Consider the following 26,362-nt stretch of genomic DNA (forward strand, 5'->3'; position numbering starts at 1 on the left):
AATGTAAAAGTAAATATCAAGCAATAATTGCTTTATTAATACTTTATAAAGAAACTGAGACATACCTAGTACTTCCGTACTTTAAGAAACAGAAGTGGTAGCAATTAATTTTCAACCTATCTTAAAAATAAATAATTCATATTCTAGTTTCAGTGATTTTTTTTTTTTTTTTGTACTGCACCCCTCATGTTTGTGTTTATTCTGCTCTGCAGCAGTCACGTTGATTCAAATGATCCGACAGGTACAAAAATAAAGCAAATGAGAATTTGAACGTATTGAATGTTAAATACAACTAAATCAAGTTCCTCTTGCGACCTAGAAAAGGAGGAAATAGATCAAAACATCCAAAACAAAGATACGCTGCAAATTTGTAAGTAATACTAAGTTCCTTAATATACGGTTGGTATGTTGAAGGCAAGGAAGAGATTAAAAATCATTCACAGTTAACTTAATGCTAAAATGTAATTTAATGAATTTTCTACTTGAACCTTCTCTGAAAAGCAGCTTTATCCATTAAATTGGGGACTGAAATTGTTGAAGGACTAAATGATGGGGACTAAACAACTGTTGAGGACTAAAATTAACTGAAGGACAGGATCTGTTACTATTTTTGAGATTGTCTTCGGTTACCTTAAATATTTATCATTGTTGCTCTAGTTCAGTGTTTATAAAACTAGCTCTATATGGTTCTGGCAAAATATTGATAATTTAAAGATTAATCGCTTGCATTTTAAATCTTAACCACAAAGAACCAAATATCAGTCAAAGGTTAAAAAACATAGTTGTAAAAACAAAAAAGGTGTGAAGCAGTGACCTACAGAAAGGACTACGTGGCTCCTACTGAAAGATCCTTTTTTAAACATTAAAGAATTAAAACAGAATAATGATGTGTAACTAGAAATAAAAAAAATAAAAGGGCATTTCAGACGACATGTGGACAATAAATTTTAATTTACTTTCAATATAAAAAAGAAAAAAAAAAATCAAGCAAGATGTACTCTCACCTCAACAGAACTCAGATGAAACTAAGCATGCGACTGACGGATACTCAGTGCAACACATCTTCATGTTCCTACTTCTACTTATTTCAACCTTTATTCTCTAAGACAGTAGATCCAGTAGATCTATATACCCATTCTAATTAGTCAAATTTCTCTCACCAAGTTTTCCTACAAAATTTATTGGAAACAGATAATATTGGAGCAGAAAATTCTAGGCTAAATATAGTTTTTTTCAGTAGTTTTCCAGTGTTTTGGAAGCGGGAAGAATATTAATTAAATCTCCTACTCCTCTTCACTTAATAAAAAAAAAAGTTTTATACACTTTATACATTAAAGGTTGTTAGAAAAGATATCACTAAAGAAATTCAGAAAACTACAGGAAATAAAAATTTCTGCACCAAGATATTATTTCAGATCACCCTGGATCTAATCTATTCCAAATTAGTGTGAAGTCACCCTTTCAGAACCCAGTTCAATTATTTGACATTATTGGAAATAATTATTTTAAAATACAAAATGCACAGTACTGTAGACATTAAAAAGTTAACCACAGGAATGGAAAAAAATATTAAGCACAAAAAGAAAACAGCGCATAAATGTCTAGTACAAAATCTAGTATGAATAATTAACCATAAAGAGAAAAAAAAAATCAAGTAATTAAAAATTTAAAATGTCAAACGACCTCACAGTAAAAACCCCAAAATGGATAACTGAAAGAGTAAGAATTACTGTAAAATAACTAGGAAAATTCAATTCAAGTTCTAGGTTCCAGGATAAAGCCAACATTTTTGGCACACTTGCATTCCCATTAAAACCAAATGGGACTTCTACTGTTTATTTAAAGGAGTACTTGATAAAAGCTCCCTAAGCAAAATGGATCATAAAACTCTTCATTGATGATTACAGAAAGAATTGCCAAACAATTTCATATGCAAAAATAATGAACAATTACACTAAGGCCACATTACAGAAGAGAACCAAACCCAGAAGGGCAAAAACCTCTCAACTTTGTGACCACATTTTAATTGCTCTGTATGGATGCAAAACAAACTAACAGAAAATTATTACTACAGTATTTGTTTGCCTCCTAAGGCTTTTTTACAGATATATACAATGGACAGGAACACCAACTATTGGGAAAGTAATAACTGCACTGCTAGGACTCAGTGATCCTCTACTGAAGAAAGCAGTAAAGAAGCAGAAGTTAGAAGTGGTTAACCTTGTTACCAGAAGACTAGGCTAGAAAACACGTGAGGCAAAAAAAAGGCCCACACTGCCAAGGATCATTCTAGCCCCTACAGTATCTCCATCTGAACAATAAATTCATGAACGGACTGATTCCTAATACAGCTCATGCCATGAATTGGAAAAAGATTACTCTTAAGTGCTTCAAAATGACACTTCTATGACCATTTGGGAAAGGAATTACATACAACAGCACAAGATTGGTTTGATAACCCAAAAAGTCCATTCCAGTCTTATAACATTTCTATTGTAGAAAATCTAGTTATAAGTAAAAGTACTTTCAAGAAGCCAATGTGCAAAATGAGAGAATCTGACACAGAATGAACAGAACCCCCAGAACCATCACTGCATGTTTTTCAAACAAACCCCGGACTTGTGAAATATCATATTTTACTCAGTAATTCCTAAATTGCTGGGGCAATTTTTGTGATGTATGGCTAGGCTATGCATTCTTGCTTCAGTTCTCACTGATAAAAGACTAATGAGAGACGATGATAGAAACTTTAAATTCTCTTTTGAATCCCGAGACACAGTAGGATACACAGTTTCAGAACATGTACTTCATAACTGTCAGAATAAAGACAATTTGAATTTGACCTTAAAAAAATCAAGCTTCATATTTCCTACTGTTCCTCCACTCCCCTACAAGATTTTAAGTTTACTAATCATCAGCAATGTGTAGTAAAAAAAAAAAAAAAAATTAAACCAAAAAAATTAGTAGACTTCTACTCGCAACAGCTTTACCGTGTATTTTTTCAGTGGACTCATTTGGTACTTTCTGATTTTGAGAAACAACTAAATTGGTCTTGTTTGCTTTTTAAATACACAATACTGACAGAAAAATGAAACCTGCTTGCATTTCAGTTGTCAATCTTAAAATGTAATACGCCCTCCTTAGCATTAACAAATTTAACAATAATTGCAACATACCTGCATACAAAACCAAAACTGGTCCTTGCTTGGAATTCACCAAGTTTACATTTGCAGTTTGAAACTTGAACTGAAAGTAGCAATTTAAACATTAACTATATAGCAGTGAATTGAGCGTGAGACCACTTCCACATTTTCCTTGACTGATACTGAAATCATTTTTATGGCAAAATTGTACATTTCATGCCATCTGAAGTAAACAGGATCAATTACAGTGCATAAAATAAAGTATGCAAACTTATTTTTGCAGGATCAGGTCTACAAGGATATTTTCCACTGGATAGTCCATTTTGACAACTGGATCAAAAGGTAATAGGTAATTTACTTTTCTTTCATATTTATTGCAGGGGAATTTTTTGCCTAACTACTGTACAGCAGACCTTTGGCTCACAATAAGTTTAATGATACTAGCATATGCAACCAACAGGACAGAAAAACAAAAAATACACAAAAGCTAATTAAGTACAAATATTAATAATATACCGAATGCCCATCTTTTTCTTTATTCTATATGCAGTTATGGTATATAAAGCCTCACAGAGATTAGTAAAGGAATGTATAGGCAGTTGGACTAGAGGCAGTTGGACTAAATGGTCATTGTAGGTCCCTTCCAACTGAAGTATTCCATTCTACTGTATAATTCATATGGAAATATTTACTTCCCAGTATGTTTTAGTGCTGCAATGCTATTGGATCCAAGCACCATTTCACCTGCCAGAAACACAAAATGTTGTTTGACTACCTAGCTAAAATTTTTTTTAACAAATTAAAAAATAACCCCCACTAATTAGTCGTTGGCATTGAAGATCTCAACTATGCCATTTGAAAACCCAGAACAGATGAAAATTCACTGAACTTAATCTTTTTACACTTTTTGAATTATTTAAAAATTGTTTTTATTAAGTTGCTTTTCTTGCTTTCTATCTGCAAATTAATTAAAAATAATCATCTCAGCCAGGCATATAAAATGCAAATATCTTTCAGGAATTGTCTTCATAGAACAGCAGGTACTAAACTCAACTGCATAAAAAGAAAAATCTGTAGCTCCACACAGTGAATACAAAGAAAAAGCCAAAACATGACCTTTAGGAATGCTTTCATTACTTTAAAATAAGATTCAGCAGCAGGGCAGATTAATATACTGCAATACTGACTTTATTTTATTCAGATACTACCTTTCCTGTTATTTTACATTTTATTTTCAAGCTTATATCCTATGCAGAAATTAACCGTTACTCCTGTAAATCAGCTGGCTTGGCTTCTCTCAGACCAATGGATTCTGATAATTTACTACCTTATAACAATTCCTGTCTTCCATTCTACAGCTTCAAGGACTGATGCATCTGGTACAGGCTGCACCTTGATTTCTTCACATCTTGGATCAGTGAAAGGAGACAGAGTGTGAGCAAACGACTCGGGCGAAGGTGTTGTCCAAATATTACTTTACACAGGAAAGTAACATGCCTCTCTCGTTCTTCCATTCACATATTTGGAATACTTTTAACATACCTACAAAATTTCATTCAATCTCGTAATTCCATTGCACACAGGAGCAAACAACAAATGTGAAAGTTCCTTGGAACTCTGGGTCAAAGCTATGTTTATAGTCACTTGATTCAGCGCTAGCAAGCTGAAGCAGAGTGTTCAGTGAATAGGCCAAAGCCCCACACGAAGCTCACATGAACGGGAGCAGGGACGGGCCCAGCCTGTCTTTATATTCCTAGGAAAGCATCATTAACCCATTAATCGAGTCTTTAACCAAAGATATTACAAAAGCAATACAGTTCTACAGACCGGTGGTAGGGGACTGCTATGCCTCTGGCTCACAGTCCAGGGATCACAGTTTGGGAATTGTAATACTAGGCCATAGCTTACATGCCATTACACTCTACTTCTTGCCCTGATCTCCAGCAAATGCATGCTACCACATCAGCATGATGTATTAGCAAAACAAAACCATTAACCCTTAAAAAAACCCAGAGCTAATAATGTGGAACCCCTTCATGCACACTCAGTACAAGAACAAACACTAGAATTTCTAAAGAATTCATGCAAAGAGCTGGTAAGTGCTTCCCAGTCCAATCAGTAACACAGGCACAGTGAGCCTCAACGGCTGGACTATCTCATCTATTGTATCTTGGGCACTTCACGTGCCGGGGCCTGTCACAGTACTGCACGTTTTCAGAGCAATCAGATGACCGAAGAACAAAATGCAGGGCCAGAGGTTATAGGATTATGAACTTCAGGCAACAAAAGACAAGACTGACAAATGAGTTCGTGAATCTTGAGCTTATATCAAAAACGGACAGACTTGGGATACTCATGGACAAGTGCTTCCTTACTCTTTACTCAACTCACTCTAAGCAAACTCAAAGATTTTGCTTCCCCCTACATCCATGTCTCATGGATATAGGTGGCACACATTACTGTGCAGTATCCATGCACTGGATACAAACCAAGAATAAAATTTATTTTTATGACAAAAGTGAAAGTAGTGGATTGACATTTAATCGTACTTCATTGCCTATCTCCCGTTCACCTGTGTGCTACAATTCACCTCTCTCCTCTCATTTCCCACCCCACTTGCAGGAAGGTTTGCATATAAGTATCAGCATTCCTGATATTTACATGCAAATGAGGATGTATCAATACTACGAAGTCAAATACATATTCAGCAATTAATAAAGATATTTTTCTGGACATAATGTTGATTTTACCTTTGCTGGAGAAAGCAAGTCTGGCTAAGAGTTGTAGCAAGTGTATTCAAATTTGACTCAGAAGAGTTCTTCAAGGTGTTATGAATGTTTATATAAGCCTCCACAGGTTTGATAGCTACAGGTGTCTTTGAACAGATATGACAACCTTATTCTATTTCAGTTTTGAAGCCTGCTCCAGCATGGTGGTTGTTATGAAATAATTATGAAAAAATAAAGAGTCAAATTCCTGACTGAAATTTCCTTCACATCTTAGCTATCCAAATTCTTAAGTTGCGATGTATGGCAACATAAAAAAAAATAATATAATAATCTAGTACAAAATTTTAATTTAATACAGCACAGAGAAAATAAAACTAAGATTACAGTGCAGTGCTATGTATCTTTAAAAAATTGGGATGATATTTGGAATATGAAAAAGGCATAATTGCAATGTATTGCCCATCTTTCATTTATTGTGTGAAAATATATGTTACCATCACAGCTTCTTTTTATTTGTTGTTTTAGCTTGCAGTGTCCTTTAATCAAAGGTGGAGAATTGCCAACAAATTCTCCACTAGCTTTAGCAACTTTGTTTGGCTTGAATACAGAGCAACTTGCATTTGTTCTTGTCTTATGTTTGGCATTTTAGCATGATGATATTGTTGCATTACTTTCCATTTCCTCCTCTTAATTTTATTCTTACTAACCACTCATTTTTACTATTAAAAAAACGCATTAAACTACGCTTGTTTGTGCCTAAGAAAATATGAACAAAGAGACTGTAAATCACTTTTTGTTTGACTGATACTGAATGTGTCTCATTTGTAGGTAACAATGTCAAAACGTGTAAAACTAGTTTAACTCTGAGCTATTTATCTGTGAAAGGCTTTGAAACATAATGGATCTATAAACACCCTAGGAATGGAAAAAAATTATGCTTATGACATTATATTACTTAGATAATAACTTTATCAAAGGCAGGAAATCTGGCTTCCTCAGCTCTAAAGAATACCCATTGAGGATTTTGTTTCTTTGAAGATGATATTTTCATTGGGGTTTTTTTGAAAAACAGAACAAAACAAATTTAATTTGTTTTTTTTTTTTTTGATTTGTGAAAACTTCACGAGGACAAGACAAACTAACAGTAGCCAGACAATGCAATAACAGTAATGACCTCCAATTGTGTGTCGGTGGAAAGAAAATGGAATAAAGTCTCCATTCCTGATGCAAATGTAAATCTGAGAGATTAAAGTCAGACGAATTGCTACTGAAGTGCCTGCAGGAAATTACTGGCAATTCAAAATGGTGCGATCTAGCCATCAACAGTGAGGAGCCTGCATTATATAGACTAGATGGTCTGGACTAGTAGTCCTATTGACCATTTTATTTATGATACAATCTATTTTAAAACAATAGACCTATTTTCAGTTTCCCCACAGCTTATCCTTTGTAAATGACAAACTTCAGATACAAATAAGCTCAAACTTCTTATGCATCATGTTTTCCCCAGACATCTGTTTAAATGTTTGCCAATACGACCCACACTGCTAAACGTAAAACTCCACACACAGCATAATGGAAGAGAACTCATCCAACACTAATCTTAACTAATAGTAGAGAGAAATTTTTGAAGTTAAATCCTATTTCCCATAATACTATTCAGCCCATAAAAGCAGGAAATAGAAGAAGCCAAACACATTCTTTCTACTTCCTTCTCAGGACAACATTACCAATTAGGTTCAAGATTAGTGATTTTGGAGAAAACTGAAATAAATTAATTTGATCTCGGTCCGCTACCGCCAATATGAGAGAGGATTTCTTTAATTATTTTTTTGGTTTTATTTTTATAAAGAGCCTCAAAGGGGACAATTGTTTTAATTTTTTTTCCTCGTACCGCAAGCAAACTAAACTGTCTTTTAAGTTACGTTTTACTGTTTATATACAGCATTAAACTGCAAGTATATAGCATTAACAGAACGCCTGAAACCAAGTTTCAGAACATTCTGACACTTCATAACAAGACCAGTGCACTGCCTATAAAATCATGCTCAATAGAATACCAATACATTTTCAGGCTGTCATATAATACGGGTCGAGAGGAGAAGTTAATAACCTTTGCGTGCATGCTAACTTCACAATAAAGTTAATTTATAAGCATAAAATAGCATCTGTTATTGATAATGAAATGCTTTCCATGAACTGAACTCAGATCACAATTTGAATTTGACAGACTCCATTTATGCCCCATCTTTAAGTTACTGTAATAAGAAATACTATAAGTTTCAACTAATGTATTCTTTTCTGCTTTTAGGCTTGTGATAAACTTAAAATTCTATAAATATACACGAAGTATATCATAGTAACAAATTGTTTGAAAAAAGCGCTGACAAATCTGAAGACATATCTCCTTTCTTTCTGTTTTCTTGCGCATTTTAAGACAGGTTTCAGCACTAATAAGCTTCACCAATTTCTCACTGCGTGTCCTGAAACCCATTAACCACTGGTAACTCACCCTTTTCTGCTCTTTAATATATTCCATCAGTTCCTCTCTTGTCCTTTTCACTGCTTCTTCAATTGCCTTTTCATTTCGTTTTTGCTCCTCCATTAATGCTTCCTTGACAATTTCCTTTTAAAAAAAGGAAAACATGTAACTTGTTAAAAGTAGTTCACAAATGTAATACAGGTCATCCCTTCCTTTCTTAATAAAATTTTATCATGACGACGCTCCTTTCGCAATTATAGTTATCCTAAATGTATGCAATACCTTTACAAACATTTATAAATTCAGTACTTTAATCACTAAAGGGTCTAAAGAAGAGTGAAATAATCACCTCAAATCTGTAGTAATAAATACATAATGTTCCCTGAGAGCAGAAGAAAAGGAAGAAATAGAGGTATTATATTCCAACAGAACCAGGGATGTACTAGTTGCTATAAGTAGAGTAGAGTAGTTCCAGTTGGAAGGGGCCTACAACAATCACATGGTCCAACTGCCTGAGCAGTTGGGCTCACCAAAAGTTAAAGCACGTTGTTAAGGGCATTGTCCAAATGCCTGTGAAACACTGACAGGCTTGGGGCATCGACCACCTCTCTAGGAAGCCTGTTCCAGTGTTTGACCATCCTCTTGGTAAAGAAATGCTTCCCAATGTCCAGTCTGAACCTCCCCTGAAGCAGCTTTGAACCATTCCCACATGTCCTGATACTGGATCCCAGGGAGAAGAGATCAGCACATCTGTCTCCACTTCCCCTCCTCAGGAAGCTTGTAGAGAGCAATGAGGTCGCCCCTCAGCCTCCTTTTCTCCATATTGCATGATGTTCAGAACTTACATGAGGACTTTTCCAACATCACAATAACCAGAGTCCTTATGACAATAAATTTGTTTCCAAACCTTGGGAAATGCCAGGGTAATTCTGTACACAGCAGTAAAAAGTAACAATGGACACTCACCCACTGCCCAAATTAGAATTGCCCGATATCAAATCTGATTCAGTACTAGAAATGCATCACAGTAGAGAAAGCTAGAAACCACTTCTCAAAACACCTCTATCACCGCCAATACAACTTATCTGTGTAAGTTATCTGCTCAGGAAACAACTTCCTGTACCAAAGTTAATGTCATAGAATCATAGAGTGATCTGGGGTAGAAGAGACCTTAAAGATCACCTAGTTCCATCCCCCTGCCGTGGGCAGGGACACCTCCCACTAGACCAGGCTGCTCAAAGCCCCATCCAGCCTGGCCTTGAACACTTCCAGGGATGGAGCACCCTTCTCTGGGCAACAGTGTCTCACCGCCCTCACAGTAAAAAATCTCTTCCTAATATCTAATCTAAATCTCCCCTCCTTCAGTTTAAAACCATTACCCCTCATCCTGTCGCTCCACTCCCTGATGAAGAGTCCCTCCCCATCTTTCCTGTAGGCCCCCTTTAGGTACTGGAAGGCTGCTATGAGGTCTCCCCAGAGCCTTCTCTTCTCCAGGCTGAACAACCCCAACTCTCTCAGCCTGTCTTCATAGGAGAGGTGCTCCAGCCCTCTGATCATCTTTGTGGCCCTCCTCTGGACCCATTCCAACAGGTCCGTGTCCTTCTTACGTGGGGGACTCCAGAGCTGGATGCAGGACTCCAAGTAGGTCTCATGACAGCAGAGTAGAGGGGCAGAATCACCTCCTTTGAGCTGTTGCACACACTTCTTTTGATGCAGCCCAGGATGTTGTTGGCTTTCTGCACTGCGAGCGCACGTTGCCGACTCATGTTGAGCTTCTCATCCACCAATACCCACAAGTCCTTTTCCTCAGGGCTGCTCTCAAGCCATTCTCCGCCCAGCCTGTATTTGTGCTTGGGATTGCTGTGACCCAGGTGTAGGACCTTGCACTTGGCCTGGTTGAACTTCATGAGGTTTGCACAGGCCCACTTCTCAAGCCTGTCCAGGTCTGTCTGGATGGCATCCCTTCCCTCCAGCGTGCCGACCATGCCGCACAGCTTGGTGTCATCTGCAAACTTGCTGAGGGTGCACTCAATCTCACTGTCCATGTCACCGACAAAGATGTTAAACAGCACTGGTCCCAGTACTGACTCCTAAAACTTAAGTGCCAGCATGTCCTAAAACTTAAGTCCCAGCATCCCAAAGCCACTCGTGCAATAAGTAATAACGTTATTTAGCCAAGTGGTTTGTTTCCAAAATTCAGGAAAATGAAGTCACAAACCTAAGATTACTGAAAACAAACCATAGAACAATGTAACATTTTCAGAAAACTACAAAACATCCAGTAAAAATAATCACACAATGTTAAATGATTTGCAGGGGTGAGAGGGAGACAGAGTGTGTCTCAGAAATCAGGTAATGGACTTTGCAATTCTTATGCTTTTGTGCTAGACATTCAGAAGTGGAAGTGGCAGATACACTAGTGATGCGCCTGCAGAATGAAGCAGGGATTTGTGACACACATCTATTAACAATATCACCAAGCATACTTAGTGCATTCATATTTCGCATAAATGGTAAACGGTAATCAGAATTTCAAAGGATGAAATCTGTTTTTCTTTATAAAGAATAAAAATATAGCATATATTTATTCTTTATAGCTATTCAGAAATACTAGTTCTTCAGATAAAAAAAAAAAGAGTTGAGGGTTTTTTTGGCAAAAAGCTCCACAGTCCTTCAAAAATACATGTGTGAAAATTGGAGAAAAAAACCCTGATAACTATAGCAATACTCAGAAATTGTAAATAATGTTGTTAAAATATTTTTTTCTGTGGGCCAAAACTCACCTCCCCTGTTACAGCACCACAGCCATGCACCACAGAGATAGCTGAACTGAAGATCCAGTGCATAGTAAAACAAACAGGTAAGCAAAACAGACAGCCACTGAGGTCATGTTGCAGATGTTCTGAGGAAGGGTTTGGAAAAGTAGAGTCTCAATTTCCCTCTAAATGCAGACTTTTATCAGTGTTGATCTGCTTGAGGGTAGAAAGGCTCTACAGAGGGACCTGGACAGGATGGATCAATTGGCTGAGGACAACGGTATGAGGTTCAACGAGGCCAAGTGTTGGATCCTGCACTTGGGTCACAACAACCCCATGCAGTGCTACAGGCCTGGGGAAGAACGGCTGGAGAGCTGCCTGGCAGAAAAGGACCTGGGGGTGTTGGTTGACAGCCAGCTGAATTATGAGCTGGCAGTGTGCCCAGGTGGCCAAGAAGGCCAACAGCATCCTGGCCTGTATCAGAAACAGTGTGGCCAGCAGGACTAGGGAAGACCCCCCAAGCATTGGTGAGGCCCCACCTCAAATAACGTGTTCAGTTTTGGCCCCCTCACTACATTGAGGGGAGCCCCCCCCAAAGACATTGAGGTGCTGGAGTGGGTCCAGAGAAGGGCAACGAAGCTGGTGAGGGGTCTAGAGCACAAGTCTTACGAGGAGCAGCTGAGGGAAACTGGGTTTGTTTAGTCTGGAGAAAAGGAGGCTGAGGGGAGACCTCATTGCTCTCTCCAACTACCTGAAAGGAGGCTGTAGAGAGGTGGGTGTCAGCCTCTTTTTCAAGTAACAAGTGACAAGATGAGAGGAAATGTCCTCAAGTTGCGCCAAAGGAGGTTTAGATTGGATATTAGGAAAAATTTCTTTACGTAAATGGTTATCAAGCATTGCAACAGTCTGCCCAGGGAAGTGACCGAGTCACCATCCCTGGAGGTATTTAAAAGGTGTGTAGATGTGGCACTTAAGGACATGGTTTAGTAGTGGACTTGTCAGTGCTAGGTTAACAGTTGGACTCTGTGATCTTAAAAGACTTTTCAAACCTAAACAATTCTATGATTCACCTACCGTGTTCTAGTTAACCAAAAGAAGTACTGATGTATCTTCCAAATAAATAAACATTTATCACTTCATAACACAAAATTAATATAGGGTACATAACGAAACCAAAATGGAAATCTCACTCTTTCAGTTACAAATTGACTTCATTTATCATCTGAAAATGACCTCAACAGTCACAGTCTGCTATGACAACGGTAATTCAAAAGACGATCATGTAGCCATCAGACTGGACAACCTCATATGATTGTAGACATGTACTTTAGTGCTCTTAATCCCAACATTTGTATTTACCAGACTCCTGGTAATAGTCCAGAACACTTTTTATTTTTGGCAATTAAACTTCATCAACCATACTCTAAGAGGAATCATATGGTTCTATTTGTCTGTGATTTGAATGCCTGTTTCTCAACTGAGTTTAAACATTATCCTGCTTGCTAAATTCAGGAGACATGAAACAGTACAAGAAAACACACAGTGTTCTTCCCAGGCTTATGTCTTAAAAAACAGACATTACAACCACTAACAATATTACTGAAGCGGCTGATTTAGTTTGCACTGTCCCTTACTTGGAGCTCACAATGGCCAAACATAGAATTCTGTGTAACAATGACAGACCACTCAAGACTATCAGAAGACAGCTTTGCTGTGGTATTATCAATGAACTGGGAAGAAAATTCTTCTATCCTTTCCATCCAGTTTTCAGAAGGCTTCAAAGAGCAAACATCATATGACACCCAGCCCCCTAGCCAACTCAGTCATGTATTTTTCCCCCGTCCTTCAAATTAATCAGTGATATCAGTTTTTCCTTCTGTGAAATATTCTTCACTCCTCCTTCTATATGACCTTTCACAAAGTGCTCTCCTCTAAGTTCTCAAAGTCACTGGCTGTCTTCGCTCTATTTTTGTCAGTCATTACAGGAAATTATGAACTGATATGAAGATTATTTAAATTCTGATATTACCTATTACTACTATTTAACAAAGTCTTCGCTGCATGTGCATCATGTACTTTTCCTTCATCTCTTTCTCTTCTCTTTCCCGTTACGCTATATCTACCTTTAGATTTTATCCTAATTTAAATTTTGGTTGCAAAGGTAAAAATAGGCCCTTATTTCATCTTTAACTAAAAAGGGTACAGCACTATTTGAAGCTCTTAGCGTTACTGTAACAGATTCAAGAAAATGGGAAAACCCAGGTTCCTGTAAGAAGCTGACGAAGAGCTCTCCACAAATTGCACTTGAGGTGCAACTCTTCCCCCCCTTCTCCCTCTTTTTTTTCTAAACATCTGATCAGAGGCTGGAGCACTACATTACAGTCACCGAGTTAGCTTCTTTTACAGGACTCTAAATATGCGTGCTTGACACCAGTTATAAGATTTGAATACTAAATAAAAAAAAATAAAATGAAGTCATTAATGTACTCAATTGGCAAATTATATTCAACCATATATTAGGAATCACAATCACGTAATCGTAATATATATATCTGCTGGAAGACAGAAAGAAAAAAGTGTACTGTATATACCAGAGAACTCCAGCCAGTATTTAAAAAAAAAAACAACACACAAAACACAGCCATATGATGGTTTGCAATTTTATAGGAAAATTCTTTTGTTTCCACACAAGGATCAGGTGGCAGTACTAAATTTTATCTAGGAAATGCAACCACAGACTGCAATGTTAGTGGTTTCTCAGAAAATAGTAACCCTCAAATTATAACGTCTGTGGTTATAAACTACTACAAACTACATCTGAAGTCAGACATGGTTAAAGTCTGCATGCAGTGGCATAGTTGTCTTCCAGACTTTGCAAGCATATTAAAAAAAACCTGATCTAATGGCAGGAATCTCTTTCCACGCAGTGCTACTAAGTTGTGTGCTTCCTCACACAATCAAGATTATAAAACTTTTCTTTTCCCCCATGAAAAATGCTTTTCTGTATCCTTACAGAATCACCATGGTCTCCATAAACACTGGACATACTAATATTTCTGCAAGAAGGTGGAAAAGCAAGAAGAAAGTGAAACTGAAAATATTGGTTGGATATCATCTTGAGAGAAATGTAAGCAAACACTCCCGCTGAAAGTTGAACAATATAGTAAAGACAACAGAAATTGGAGACATCCTTTGAAGAGCAAGTTCTTCTCCAGGACATTACATGATACTATATTATCAATAGCCTATTTGGGTAGGAATCATGACACTGCGAAAAAAAACCCCAACAGCTTCTTGTATGAATCCACAAGATGTTGAACATGAACAACAACGTTATGATAGTCCAAGCCTGTTGCTGAAAAAATATCTTTTTTTCTTCCAAAGATTAACACTCTCCCACCCAATCAAAATTCTACAAAGTCTAACAAAATTTTTCCTGGAATTCCAATACCAAATATGCCATTTTGCTGGGAACTTCAGAAACCCAGAATATATGAAGTATTTCAAACCCTGCCTTCCCTTTAGGATTCGGTAACCTATGTATAAGTTGAAACAAAAAAGAAATGGAGAAAGAAAGACTGACAAACTGATACTATTTTGTATTCCCTTAACTGGCAACACACTCAATGCTTTGTCTATCATAGATGAGAAGTTTTGAGGATGTATTTAAGGAAATGAAATTAATATTATATGTCATGTGGAAGTCCTCCCAAGTACAAAAATATGATAAAAGAAGGGAAAGCAATGCCAATATCACGAACGTTTTATAGGTAAAAGTTGATCTAACAACAAATACTATAAATAGAGGGTAAAGGGCTGGAAAATGATCACTATGGCAGTATTCTGAAAGAAGAAACTGTAACTATTAGGACAGGAAAAAAAAGATGCATTAATAAAAATACAGGAAAAGTGAGAGCTTAGATGGAGATTGTACCTATGATGCCTAAATAATAGAATCATGGAATGGTTAGAGTTGGAAAAGAACTTAAAGATCATCTAGTTCCAACCCCCCTGCCCTTCCACTAGACCAGCAACCTGTAAACAATTATATTTACAATTAGATCTGAAACAAAAACACGATACAGTCCAGAGTAACAAGCAGCACGTTTGGTCCTGAAGGCACCAGAAAGTATTTGGAGAGTGGGAAAGAAGAAAGGAAAGATTAAGAGGCCTATTGAACTATATGCATTCATAAAGTGATATCAAAGATATCTATCAGTGTTTTTAGTGTAGACAGAAATAGCACTCACAATAGGCATGGTGGAAAAAGCGAGTTAGGCTTCCAAATTTGATATGAGCCAAGAGGCAACCTTGCACAGAAAGCATAAAACAACTATCTAAACCCAGGGAGGCAATAGTTCCCGATCCTGCTAAAGCAGCATATCATGGAGTATCACAGAAAACTACTGCCAAGCAGCTACCTAGTGGTATCCTGCCTCTCCACAAAATGGGGGTTCCCAAATTAGCCTGTCTCCTGCCTTGCCCAAATTACCAGATCACCTGTTATATCACACAGAAACAAGCTGCAAGTTCTGCAAGTTACAGGAGGCACAGATCACTGGAAACCAACTCTGTCTTAAAAACAGGATGATGATTTCATAATAAAATTTTAGGGAATACCGTGTACCACATCACTTAAAGTGGTAAAAGAAGAAACACATTTTTGCATCATCATCACGGGAACAACAGTTGAATGAATGTTTACAAATAAGCAGTTCAGGAGAAAGTGCATGTATGAAAGAGATGAACAGACAGGATAGAAAGAAATTACAGATCAACTGAGGGAAGTTCTGCAAGAACAACCCTGAAAAATACTGTGTACAACAAACGAAGAAGAGAAAGACACATAAGTGGATTCACAATATGAAATTAATTCACAGATTTCAAAATCAGGAAAAAGGCATGTACTTGCACTCTTCCCTATTTTTTTAAGGTAAGGAAACTGTGGTGCCAATAAACAAAATCCCATAGTTTTGACACTTAAAAAGACATGTCGGGGAATCTATCTGCAAAAGTAGCCTTATTGGACAATAAAAAGATAAGACAAATGTATAATTCCCATATATTTTCTTTTTTCCTCATACTATCATCCAAAATACTCATTATACACTTACTGATTTGACACATGAGAAAAAAAAAAGATGTGTTTTTTACAGATTAAAGGGGTAAGAAATGGCCATTCTACAGCTAATAAAACTGACTGAAAGCTAGAGTGGGAAATAACTTTTTAGATAAACTTTTTTATTTATTAGTTCTTCCAGCCTTCTCAAATACAGACCAGTGAGAAAAAAATATTTAGAAAAAATATTAATTTTCAACAAAAAATTAACAGTTAAGTTAAGCAATAGTAGGAAAGAAAAAAAAGCCAGTGTACAGCCAACGCCTTCATGCTTTAACTTACATATCTTTTGTTCACTTACATATGACTGGGATTCAGGCTTGCCAAAACTATCAACAGAAGCACTCGCTCAAGCAGATGAGCATGAATACCAAAAAATTTTTATTAATATAGCAGTTAAGTAGCCATTCATTTTTGGGATTAAGCACCACATGTTCTAGACATTTTGTTTTTACCTTCTAAGCAATGGCATATACTGGTATTCATAAACTTATGGAAGAACATTAAAGATACTTTAAAGCCCATACAGTATAAAAGAATCATATTTTTTTTCAACTATTTAGATGTTTGCCAGTAAAATTACATTAATACATTCCAAGATAAGAAACTACATATTTATTGTTCTGCAAAGAACACCACAATATGAACCCTCAGGAGTGTCAACATGTTCATTTGTCTTGAACGCCTAGAGATTTACTCAACAAAGACTATTGGGAAGTTCTCTCTCTCTCTCTTTTTTTTTTTTTTTTTTTTTTTTTTTTTTTTTTTTTACATAAGCCTTTTAGTTAACTTGTCTTACAAAAATATTTTTTCTTTGTATAGATCAGTTATGGCTTGGCGGAATGAAACACTGCAGCTTCAGTTTTCCTGAAATACTTTCCCATCAGTAAGATCATTTTGCCTTAATGCTTTTGCTCATGTCCAAGAGGAAGCAGAGTTTATGTTTGTTCTTTTAATAAATTAAAAGCTAGGTTTTTTTCTTATTATTTGCAGCCTTCAGAACATTGGAGCCTCTAACATATCTGCTGTGTGGATAATGGCAACGATGAACTCAGGCTCTTTTTCCTTTGAGAATTCAGGTAAACTACAGTAGATTATACACAGTATTTTAAATTTAAGCCTCCAGGAAATGACAAAGGTTATTCTTTACTCTGAGTGCCTTAGAAGAGTTATTAATTTCAAGCTATGACATGGACCTAAATTTTCCAGGGTTCACCCCGCAGCTGACAGCTTTCATTTTACTTTTAATGAATTTTCTTTAAAACAGAAATTGTGGTGCATAAATTCTCTTTAGCTTCTTTTGCTACTTTTCTCCTCTTCCTACACCCCTAACGCCTCCCCACCTCCTCCCCCATGTGATTTCACCTCATTTATGTAACTGAGTATTTAGCTTTGTCAATTGATAACAACTACCATGCAGAGAGCTCTGTGCACAACAGCATTATAGCTATGGTGGCTACTGCTCTAGCTACTCTGCATTGCCCACTATTTATAAATGCAATATATCATTCCTCTATTTTATCCAAAATTGTATGGGTCTCATCATCCTATATCCTCAAAGAATTTTTGGATTTTATTTTTTTCAAAGAGTAAAAATAGGCGGAAAGAAGATGACAAAGGAGAGCACAGTCCACTGTTTTTTCACTGAAGTTTATCGTTGTACCCCAGGAGCTTCATTGCAATTTTGAATTCTGGGGAAAAGGCTTCTGCTTCAATCAAATTACCTGTTATCTTTCTCCTTACCTAGAAGGCAACCACTTTGTTATTTAAACAGGCATTCTAGAAAAAACATCCTAGTGGAAGAATTTCACCAAGCACTCTTAACACTGACAACTACCAGTCATATTAAGCTCTACTTTCAGGGAAGTTGCCACTGTAAAAAATGCCATACAATGTATCAAAAAGAGGAAAAAAATAAATACTGGAGACATGCCAAGCTACATCTAGCCTGCTCAATAATGAGGCTCCTCGTCTATAATGACTTTTCAATGTGTTGTAAAAGGATCATGAGGTTACTGTGCAAATGAACAGTCTTTAATCGAAAGACTACTCAAGAAGAGCTTATTCTCCCTGATTTAAAATGCAAGCCCACCCTCTCCAAAACTAAGAATCCTCTTCTCAATAAAAAAAAAAAAAAATCTCTTTCATAAAAGCACTAAGCACCTGGATAACACATGTATAAAACCTGAAGACGCTGCCAGTCTCAACCAAAAGAAAAGGCTTTTGAACTTCTAATACCTTACAGCCCCTTGAGACAGTGCTCTAGAAAAAAACACTTCCTTGGTGATGTAATACGTCTCACTTACCCCTTCAGTGTTATAAGGCTTCAATGAATAATATCTTCAACTTAATTAAAAATTCCATGTCTCTAAGTAAAGACCCCAAGACACTGGAACAGTCAAAGCTTTCATGAAAACAAATGAAATACTCATGTTACTTTAATCTTCTAATTTATTTTAAAAAAAGGAGAAGGTGGTACGTCAAGATTGCTCCATAAAGTCGAAACATTAATTCAGTATGTCTTAGTTCGTACTTTCACTGTAAGTTCTTCTTTACTCTGCTGTTTCATATTTGGTAACAAAATATTTTATATTAATCATGAGGTATTTATTAAACTGTCCCCAAGTTCCCAGATTTTTCTCTGAAAATGTTAAATTAATAAAATAAATCTTCTATGGAAGTAGCATCTCCTTATTTGCAAGCTCAACATCTATCTGACTGAGGACAAACAATTTGTTAGGAAAAAGTTTTATCAAGCATGAATATCTAACAAGTAGAAGCAATCTGCGTAAAGCTTCCAGATTTGCATGCACTATGGCTCTCCTTCCTGGCCACTCCACAACAACAAAAGTCTAAAAAAATACCTGTGTCATTCCTGCACAGTAAACATTCATCCTTTCTCCTTTTAAACAACTTATTTAGAAGATGAAGGGAAGTCTCACCACCTGATCCAGCAGAACTGTGATCTTCAAAGCTTTACTGCTTTTATGTGAAAATTGTCTGACTGAAGAAACATTAACTAGCATACTTTAAGGTTTTTTACAATTGCTTTCTCTTATATAACCAAGTTCTACAAGGTTCTTCTAGTGCATGTGTTTAAAGTCTTGTGAAAAAAATAACATCTTTTATTTTATAAACAAAATTAGTGGACAGTAAATTCCTTCTTTAAAACAAAGAATCAAAACTCCTAAAATAATTTCTGGTCTATAAGGCAAAGGAGAAGCCAACAAAATCGTACCATTATGACATGGAAATTTATTTTTCCTCATTTTTGTCGTTGAAACATTTTACAGATACACAATGATGTTGCAGTTTTTAAAATATGTCTTTCCCATTTAGTTTATCAACTTTTGTCCTTTTGCCTAATGGCTTGTCAAGTTTTACTTTCCAATTTTTTACATTGATGTGCATCTTCTCTTTTCTTAACTTACAGCCATTTAGCAGAAATTCTTTTGAGGATGGATATTAGGAGAAGTTTCTTCACAGAAAGGGTTTTCAAGCTTTGAAACAGGCTGCCCAGAGAAGTGGTTGCATCACCATCCCTGGAGGTATTTAAAAGATGGGTAGACGTGGTGGTGCTCAGGGATATGGTTTAGTGGTGGACTTGGCAGTTTTAGATTAATAGTTGGACTCGATGATCTTAAAGGTCCTTTTCAACCTAGATGATTCTAGGATTCTCTGAAATTATACTCAGCTTGAATTTAGCTTTGAAGTCAGCTACTTATCTTTTTGTTGTAAAGAAGAGCTTTCAGTCTGGAAAAAAGACGTCTGAGGGGTGACCTTATCAACACTTATAAATACTTAAAGGGTGGGTGTCAGGAGGATGGGGCCAGGCTCTTTTCAGTGGTGCCCGGGGACAGGACAAGAGGCAATGGGCACAAACTTGAACATAGGAAGTTCCGCCTAAACATGAGGAGGAACTTCTTTACCCTGAGGGTGGCAGAGCACTGGAACAGGCTGCCCAGAGAGGTGGATTCAAAACCCGCCTGGACATGTTCCTGTGTAACCTGCTCTAGGTGACCCTGCTCTGGCAGGGGGGTTGGACTAGATGATCTCCAGAGGTCCCTTCCAACCCTATGATTCTATGAATGCCTGGAGGCTTATTGGTACAGTAAAATTGAAAACTGACTTGACATGACACTTGATACCTTTACATTCAAAAGAAGTAAACAACCTATATACAAAGTAAAATCATTCTATTTACACTAGAAATGTAAGCAACACAGTGAATAATAATGGCTTAGCATCAAAAAACCAACTTTCTGTGTATCTGAAAGGGAAACGGGGTTTGTTTCCAAAGAATTGATTTCTAAACTTCCGTGATACGCTATTTTACTTCAAATTCTAAAGGTTTTTTGTTGTTGTTGCTTTTTTTTTTTCTTTTTGCTACTCAGGACATAAAAAAATACAGTAATATCAAATTCCAAGTATGCCACCAAGAAATTAGTGAACTTACAAAGTTCCCCAAAAATACTTCCAGCACCAGAGACTACAAAATTCAACTTTTGGAAGAGTAATTTAACTGCTATTATAACATATTTAATTTGTAATTCCTACAATTGTTAAATGCAATGTTGAGAATGACCCTCTCAACTTGTCTTAAGAGACGTACAATTATCCTTACAGAAGCACCTCTCTAAAAAGTAACTCTGGTTCATTACAGGTTTAGGTTTCCAATTTTCACAACCCTCTATTTTTTTAACAATTCTACTTTTTGTCTTAGAAAAATATCTTTCTGCTAAGAAAGACAATGGAATTCCAGCATAAGAAGGAACAAATATAACACCTTTTCTCTTCCATAGGTATAAAAAAAAAGTCACCTACACTGTCTACAACATAAATGCCAGCAGCCGAGCTAGTCATCTTGGACTCCTTTTGAAGTCAGTGGACAAAAACAGGCACTTAAAGGGCATGATTCATCTCGTTTCAATATACGTACCTGAAAAGGTCACAGGAATTTTGTTCTGAATGTACCAACTTCTCTCCATACACATAATCTAGATGAAGATAAACTAACAAGATAGCTGTGCATTGCAAGTATCCATTAGGCACAGTGATAAATGCTAGATGTCATAAGAAAATCTACTACAACATTAAGAAGACGTTCAAAAGAAAAAAATAAAATACATAAAGCAGGTCCGCGGAAGGGTAAAATATACTCACTTGATTATGCTTTCTTTGATCTTCCATTGCTTCCCAAACAGCCTGGGCAATCTTCTCTTTATGTCTGTCACGTTCTGCTTCCCACATTTTTCTTTCTTCTGCATGGATCTTCTCCATATTTCTCCTCTCCTCCTCTACTGCTTTCAGTACAGCCTCCCGCACTACTTCTCTCTCAACCTTTGAAACAAATCAAGCACAAACAAATGACCAAAATACCCAATATGAGTGCCTAACTCACACATATTGCTTCTTCTAATGAGATCTACGAGCTGACAAAACATGGGATATGAATATTTTCACTTCTGAACTATGAGCTTAAATTTATTTTTTGGTGCAACTAAGCAGGTATTGCCACTGAGCAATGACTTTGTAGTTACAGAAAGAAAAAGGAAGTTAAAAGCAAGAACCATATATTGTGTTTTAAGTAGGCGGGAATTTATCACAACTAGTTTGCTTAATGCCAACACAACAAACATGCAGCAGGAGCCATGTAAGACTAGGTAGATCATGGGCCTCCCTACACTGATTGGTATTCCCATACATGAGATATTCCTGCTCTTATCTACAGATATCTAAATCCAAACCCAGTCTGAGCGCTTTCTGTGGAAAGGTAGCCAACACATACTTAAAACAACTGCGTCTTCCCTCCCAAAGCTCCTTAGCGATGCATTCTATGAGAAGTTCTGTTTAATCTTTTTTTCTCCCCAATGTCTATATTCAACCATTACATGAAATCATCAGAAGACACACACTGAATTTGAAGTAACAAGGACAGCTTTACACATGCTGAGCCACATAAATATATTTAGCAGCAAGACAATCATTGCATAATATCTACGAATAAATAATGGCAGGCTGAAATTCAAAATAAACAAACATGGCCTGACAACCTGCCCCAACCTGCCCCCCGAGTTTCAATAAGCTTACCAGTCATCCCAATGCCCTTTGGTGGTGATTATGGAACTGGTCAAACTGAAGTTACAAATGGCAAAAAATACTGGCTTCCTCAAATACCTACACTTATAAATAAAGCTGTTTCTTGCAATTCATTGGGACTTGTTTTTTTATTTAGACATTTATAAAAGATAATAAAAATATAAGTTAAAAAAGTGCCTTATTAAATTATTTTACTATATACACATTTTCCCCTAGATATCAACCACATAACTGATATTTCTTGTGTAACTGAACGATATTCAGAGACATGCTCAGCCAGTGTGCACATACTACATATGAAGATATACAGGAAATGATAATATAGCCTAACCAACTGTGCAAAGTAACATACATCACTAGTTTTCCCAGATCATTACACGCAACTGAAATTTTGTACTGGATTCTACATCAGTATTAGAAATGAAAGATAGCTTAACATTTACAAAATTACTGTTCTAACCCCAATGCACTAAATAACGAAACAGACTGAAGAAATCATCTTTAAAAAAGTAAATACTCACTTTTAGTCAAATATCAACTTACATAAAATAATTGAAAACCTGTTAAAATACCCAAATTTTTATATGACTTATAAAATAGTTCTGTCCTCATTGAAAATAACCATATTTAACAAAAGTCAAATAAGACACAATGCTGTCTTATTAAGATCATTAGTTGACCCTGCTACCTATCTCTTCAAATCAAGATGTACTGATGTTGTTAACTGAAAAACCACAAAACCAGATATTTAGGTAACACCAACAACTGAACTGCAATATTGTTTTTATAAACTAATTCAGAGGTTATCTTAGATATAAATAGGTTACATACACTATCTGTATCAAGGCATAGGATATAGCAGATATGTTCCTGAACTAGCTTCTTTTAAACAAAGATGAGAACATAGATTGACCAATTTAGTTATGAAATAAGAACGAGCTGGTGAACTCGGCATTTGCAATGACACACACAGAATCCACATTGCATGTCTACTACTTAACAAGAGATACCTTTGCAGCAGCTGCCACAGCCTCCTTACTTCTTTGTCTTTCTTCATCCAAACATTTGTCAAGCACTTCCTGTAAATGGAAAATGAAACCGCAATACACAATCAAGGAGTGGCTAAAACAGTCAAAGTGCTTTAGAAAGCTTCCTCTTCCTGTCAATGATTGTGACAGGATCATTCCCAATGAACTCCACAGTGAAGATCAGATCCCCCCTTTTTTTTCTTTTTAATAAATAAAAACAATACCTTGTGTTTTTTTGACTGCTGCATCAAAGCTTCTTCTATTTTTTCTGATAACACTTCCTTCTCTTCTTCCAAAATGTTGAGAAGTCGCTGATGCTATTGAGAGAAAACATCCATATTATTGTAAACCCTGTCCGCTAATAAAACAGACAAAAAGAACTCATCCAGGACACTTTTTGTCAGTTGTTTACAAAATGACTTAAAATGTAGATTCAGTTAAATGACATCTAAAGGACTCCTTTAATTGATTTCATGACATGAAAAAAAATTTACAGTAATAAGAAATGTTTAGAAATGACTATCTAATATTTCCCCTGATTCTGAAAAGTATTAGGAAATAAGTTAAAAAAAAAAAAGAAATCACCATATAAAAGCAACAATTATAAAATTTATAAAGATGGTCTAAGTAACACCACACTTTAAACACTTCATTTAAACAGCTGCAGAATTTAAATTATATTACTTCTGAGTTATATGTATAGAGGGCAGAAGGCAAATGCATTGTTTTCAACCGTTTGTGACACTATGAACTTTGAAAGCCAGGAAACAACAACAAAAGAGAATGCTGCTTTCTTCTAATTTTCTTGTAATCCAAAACATTTTTTCAGGGAGAAAATGAACATTGAAATAAAGTGACCAATAGTCTATATGTAGATGCATAATCCACCGCTGTTCTTAATCATAACCCATTTATCTGGTTTTCCCTAAACCAAGTAAAGCATTTGAAAGATGTGGGTTTTACCTGTAAGAGCTAAGCTGCTTTCCAAAACTAAAACCTGTTACTGGAAATTACTGATGTAGGGTATTTGTCATGAGATAATTGCAAGCAAATCAGTACACTTTTTAACATGTTATTTAAGAGATGATATATTGTAACCTTAAAGTATAGTATCAGTACCTAATAATATTCTACAAGATCACCAAAAGAAAAGTATAACAGTAGAGTTTTATATTAATAAAAGTGTTTATAATGAATATAAAATTTTTACACAAACGTGTATGCAGGCAAATACTACTTTCACAAGCATTTCTAAGAAACAGTCATCTGTTACACGAATTTTATTATGTTTTAAATATAAATGTCTCTAATGGCAGCTAGAAACACATTACCAAATTGCAATACTATGTTATGAAAAATATTTTTTCATTTGAAGAATAGAATAGAAAACTTCTAGACTGCTTTATAAAATAAAACACCTATCTGCCTTTCCAGGATAAACATGTAAAGAGGCATTTCCTTGTGAATTTACTTAAAATAGGTCTGAATGGAGCAGACATATTCTAATGGAAAACACCTGTGGAAGGAGTGGTGAAATTCACATCATGGTTATACTTAATGATGTGTAACTAACTTTTCTTGTGGCCTCGGTATTTTCAGACATCAGCTTTAACTATCAGGGCACTTACAGAAATTATTTTTTCCCAGTAACTCAAGGGTGAAACAATAAATGGATTTTATTAGTTAAATGATCTCCATGACTCTTCACCTGACTGACTGCACAGACTACCAATCTGTTATTTCACTTTCATTTGAAAGAATGACACAATAGAAGACAAACATATGCAAATATTTTATCAGACATATGCCACAAATCAAAGCCTAGTACCGTCAATTAAAAGACTGAAACTTTATTTGCTTCAGTCAAGAATCAGCGAGGGGCTTTCTAAAGAGAGCTCGTTAGAGAAAATCACCTCTATTTTTAGAACACCTACAGTAGAATGGCAGTCAACTTGTTCAGCAAGATTAGGAAGACTTGCAGGCATTTAATTCTAGTTTGACTCTGACAATCAGATTTCTAGGTTAGACATGAAGACTGTGTAGGCGTATTTCAAGTTGCCTTAATGGGCCAGCTACCAGATGTATTTTACAACATTCTCCATGGGACTACAATTTTCAGCCTTTAAACTTCAGGGCAGTTTCAGAAATTTGATTTTACATATACATATATGACGACATTCAAAGCCCATCCTGGAAGTCTTGAAACAATGCAGACACTTGCATTAATACAATATAGAATGTGGATGCATGGCCAATGGAGACAAGTAATGTCTGTTCTCGCTGCAGACAAAATACTTTCATGACTATAGCCTTCTGCATGACCCCAACCACACAACACAGCGGTTTACTTTTCAAAAATCTGCGGCTGACTTAGAATCCTGAAAAATACAGATATTGGGACCAAAACTTTTTTATCATACGGAAACCTGAAAAGTTCTGAACTTTAATACAGTTCTGAAGCAAAATATATATCTCCTTCATACAAAGAAGAGTGCACAACTAAATCCAGAGAGCAACTCTTTGTACAAAACAACACCTGGACATATCAGTCCCATGGAGATAGAGCATACCAAACAAATGGAAATATAGACAGCAGTATAAACGAAATTAGTTTACTACTTCTGGAAGCGGAAAGGGAAATCTTTAAAATACAACATACTGCTTTTGCTTGCCACTTTAACTACAAAAAAAGGTTGCCTAATAAGTAAACAATTACCATAAAAATGAAGGCTGCTGTGATTGCCATTTGCAGTATGATTACTTTAATTGAGCTTAGGATCTCCTGTTTCCTTGGTAGATTAGAAAATCTATATGATATTACATGTTAAGTTTTATGGAATTCACAGAAATTCAGTAAGATCTGTATTGAGAATTGTATCCGTGTATAAAAACACACTAGTTCCTATTTTTCAAGATACTAGAGATAACTATTTGTGAGCACACTTAGAATGCTTTCAAAATAAAAGCTAATGACCTCTGACATATTTCAATGCAACTTCTATTACA

The 26,362-nt window shown here is 36.1% G+C and overlaps 1 protein-coding gene across 5 annotated transcripts in view; it reads right to left on the minus strand.

The window, feature by feature from the left end:
- CCDC91 (coiled-coil domain containing 91) overlaps positions 1–26,362 on the minus strand; it is a 149,689-nt gene that overhangs the window by 24,434 nt on the left and 98,893 nt on the right. For all 5 annotated transcript variants that reach the window (XM_074589674.1, XM_074589695.1, XM_074589684.1 and 2 more), the window contains 4 exons: positions 23,581–23,673; positions 23,339–23,407; positions 21,393–21,569; positions 8,385–8,498 (listed from right to left, as the gene is read on the minus strand). In XM_074589674.1, coding sequence (XP_074445775.1) covers positions 8,385–8,498; positions 21,393–21,569; positions 23,339–23,407; positions 23,581–23,673 — 453 coding nt within the window. The remainder of the gene's footprint in view (positions 1–8,384; positions 8,499–21,392; positions 21,570–23,338; positions 23,408–23,580; positions 23,674–26,362) is intronic.

The sequence above is a fragment of the Larus michahellis genome, chromosome 1 (genome assembly GCF_964199755.1).
Source record: "Larus michahellis chromosome 1, bLarMic1.1, whole genome shotgun sequence".
NCBI lineage: Eukaryota > Metazoa > Chordata > Aves > Charadriiformes > Laridae > Larus > Larus michahellis.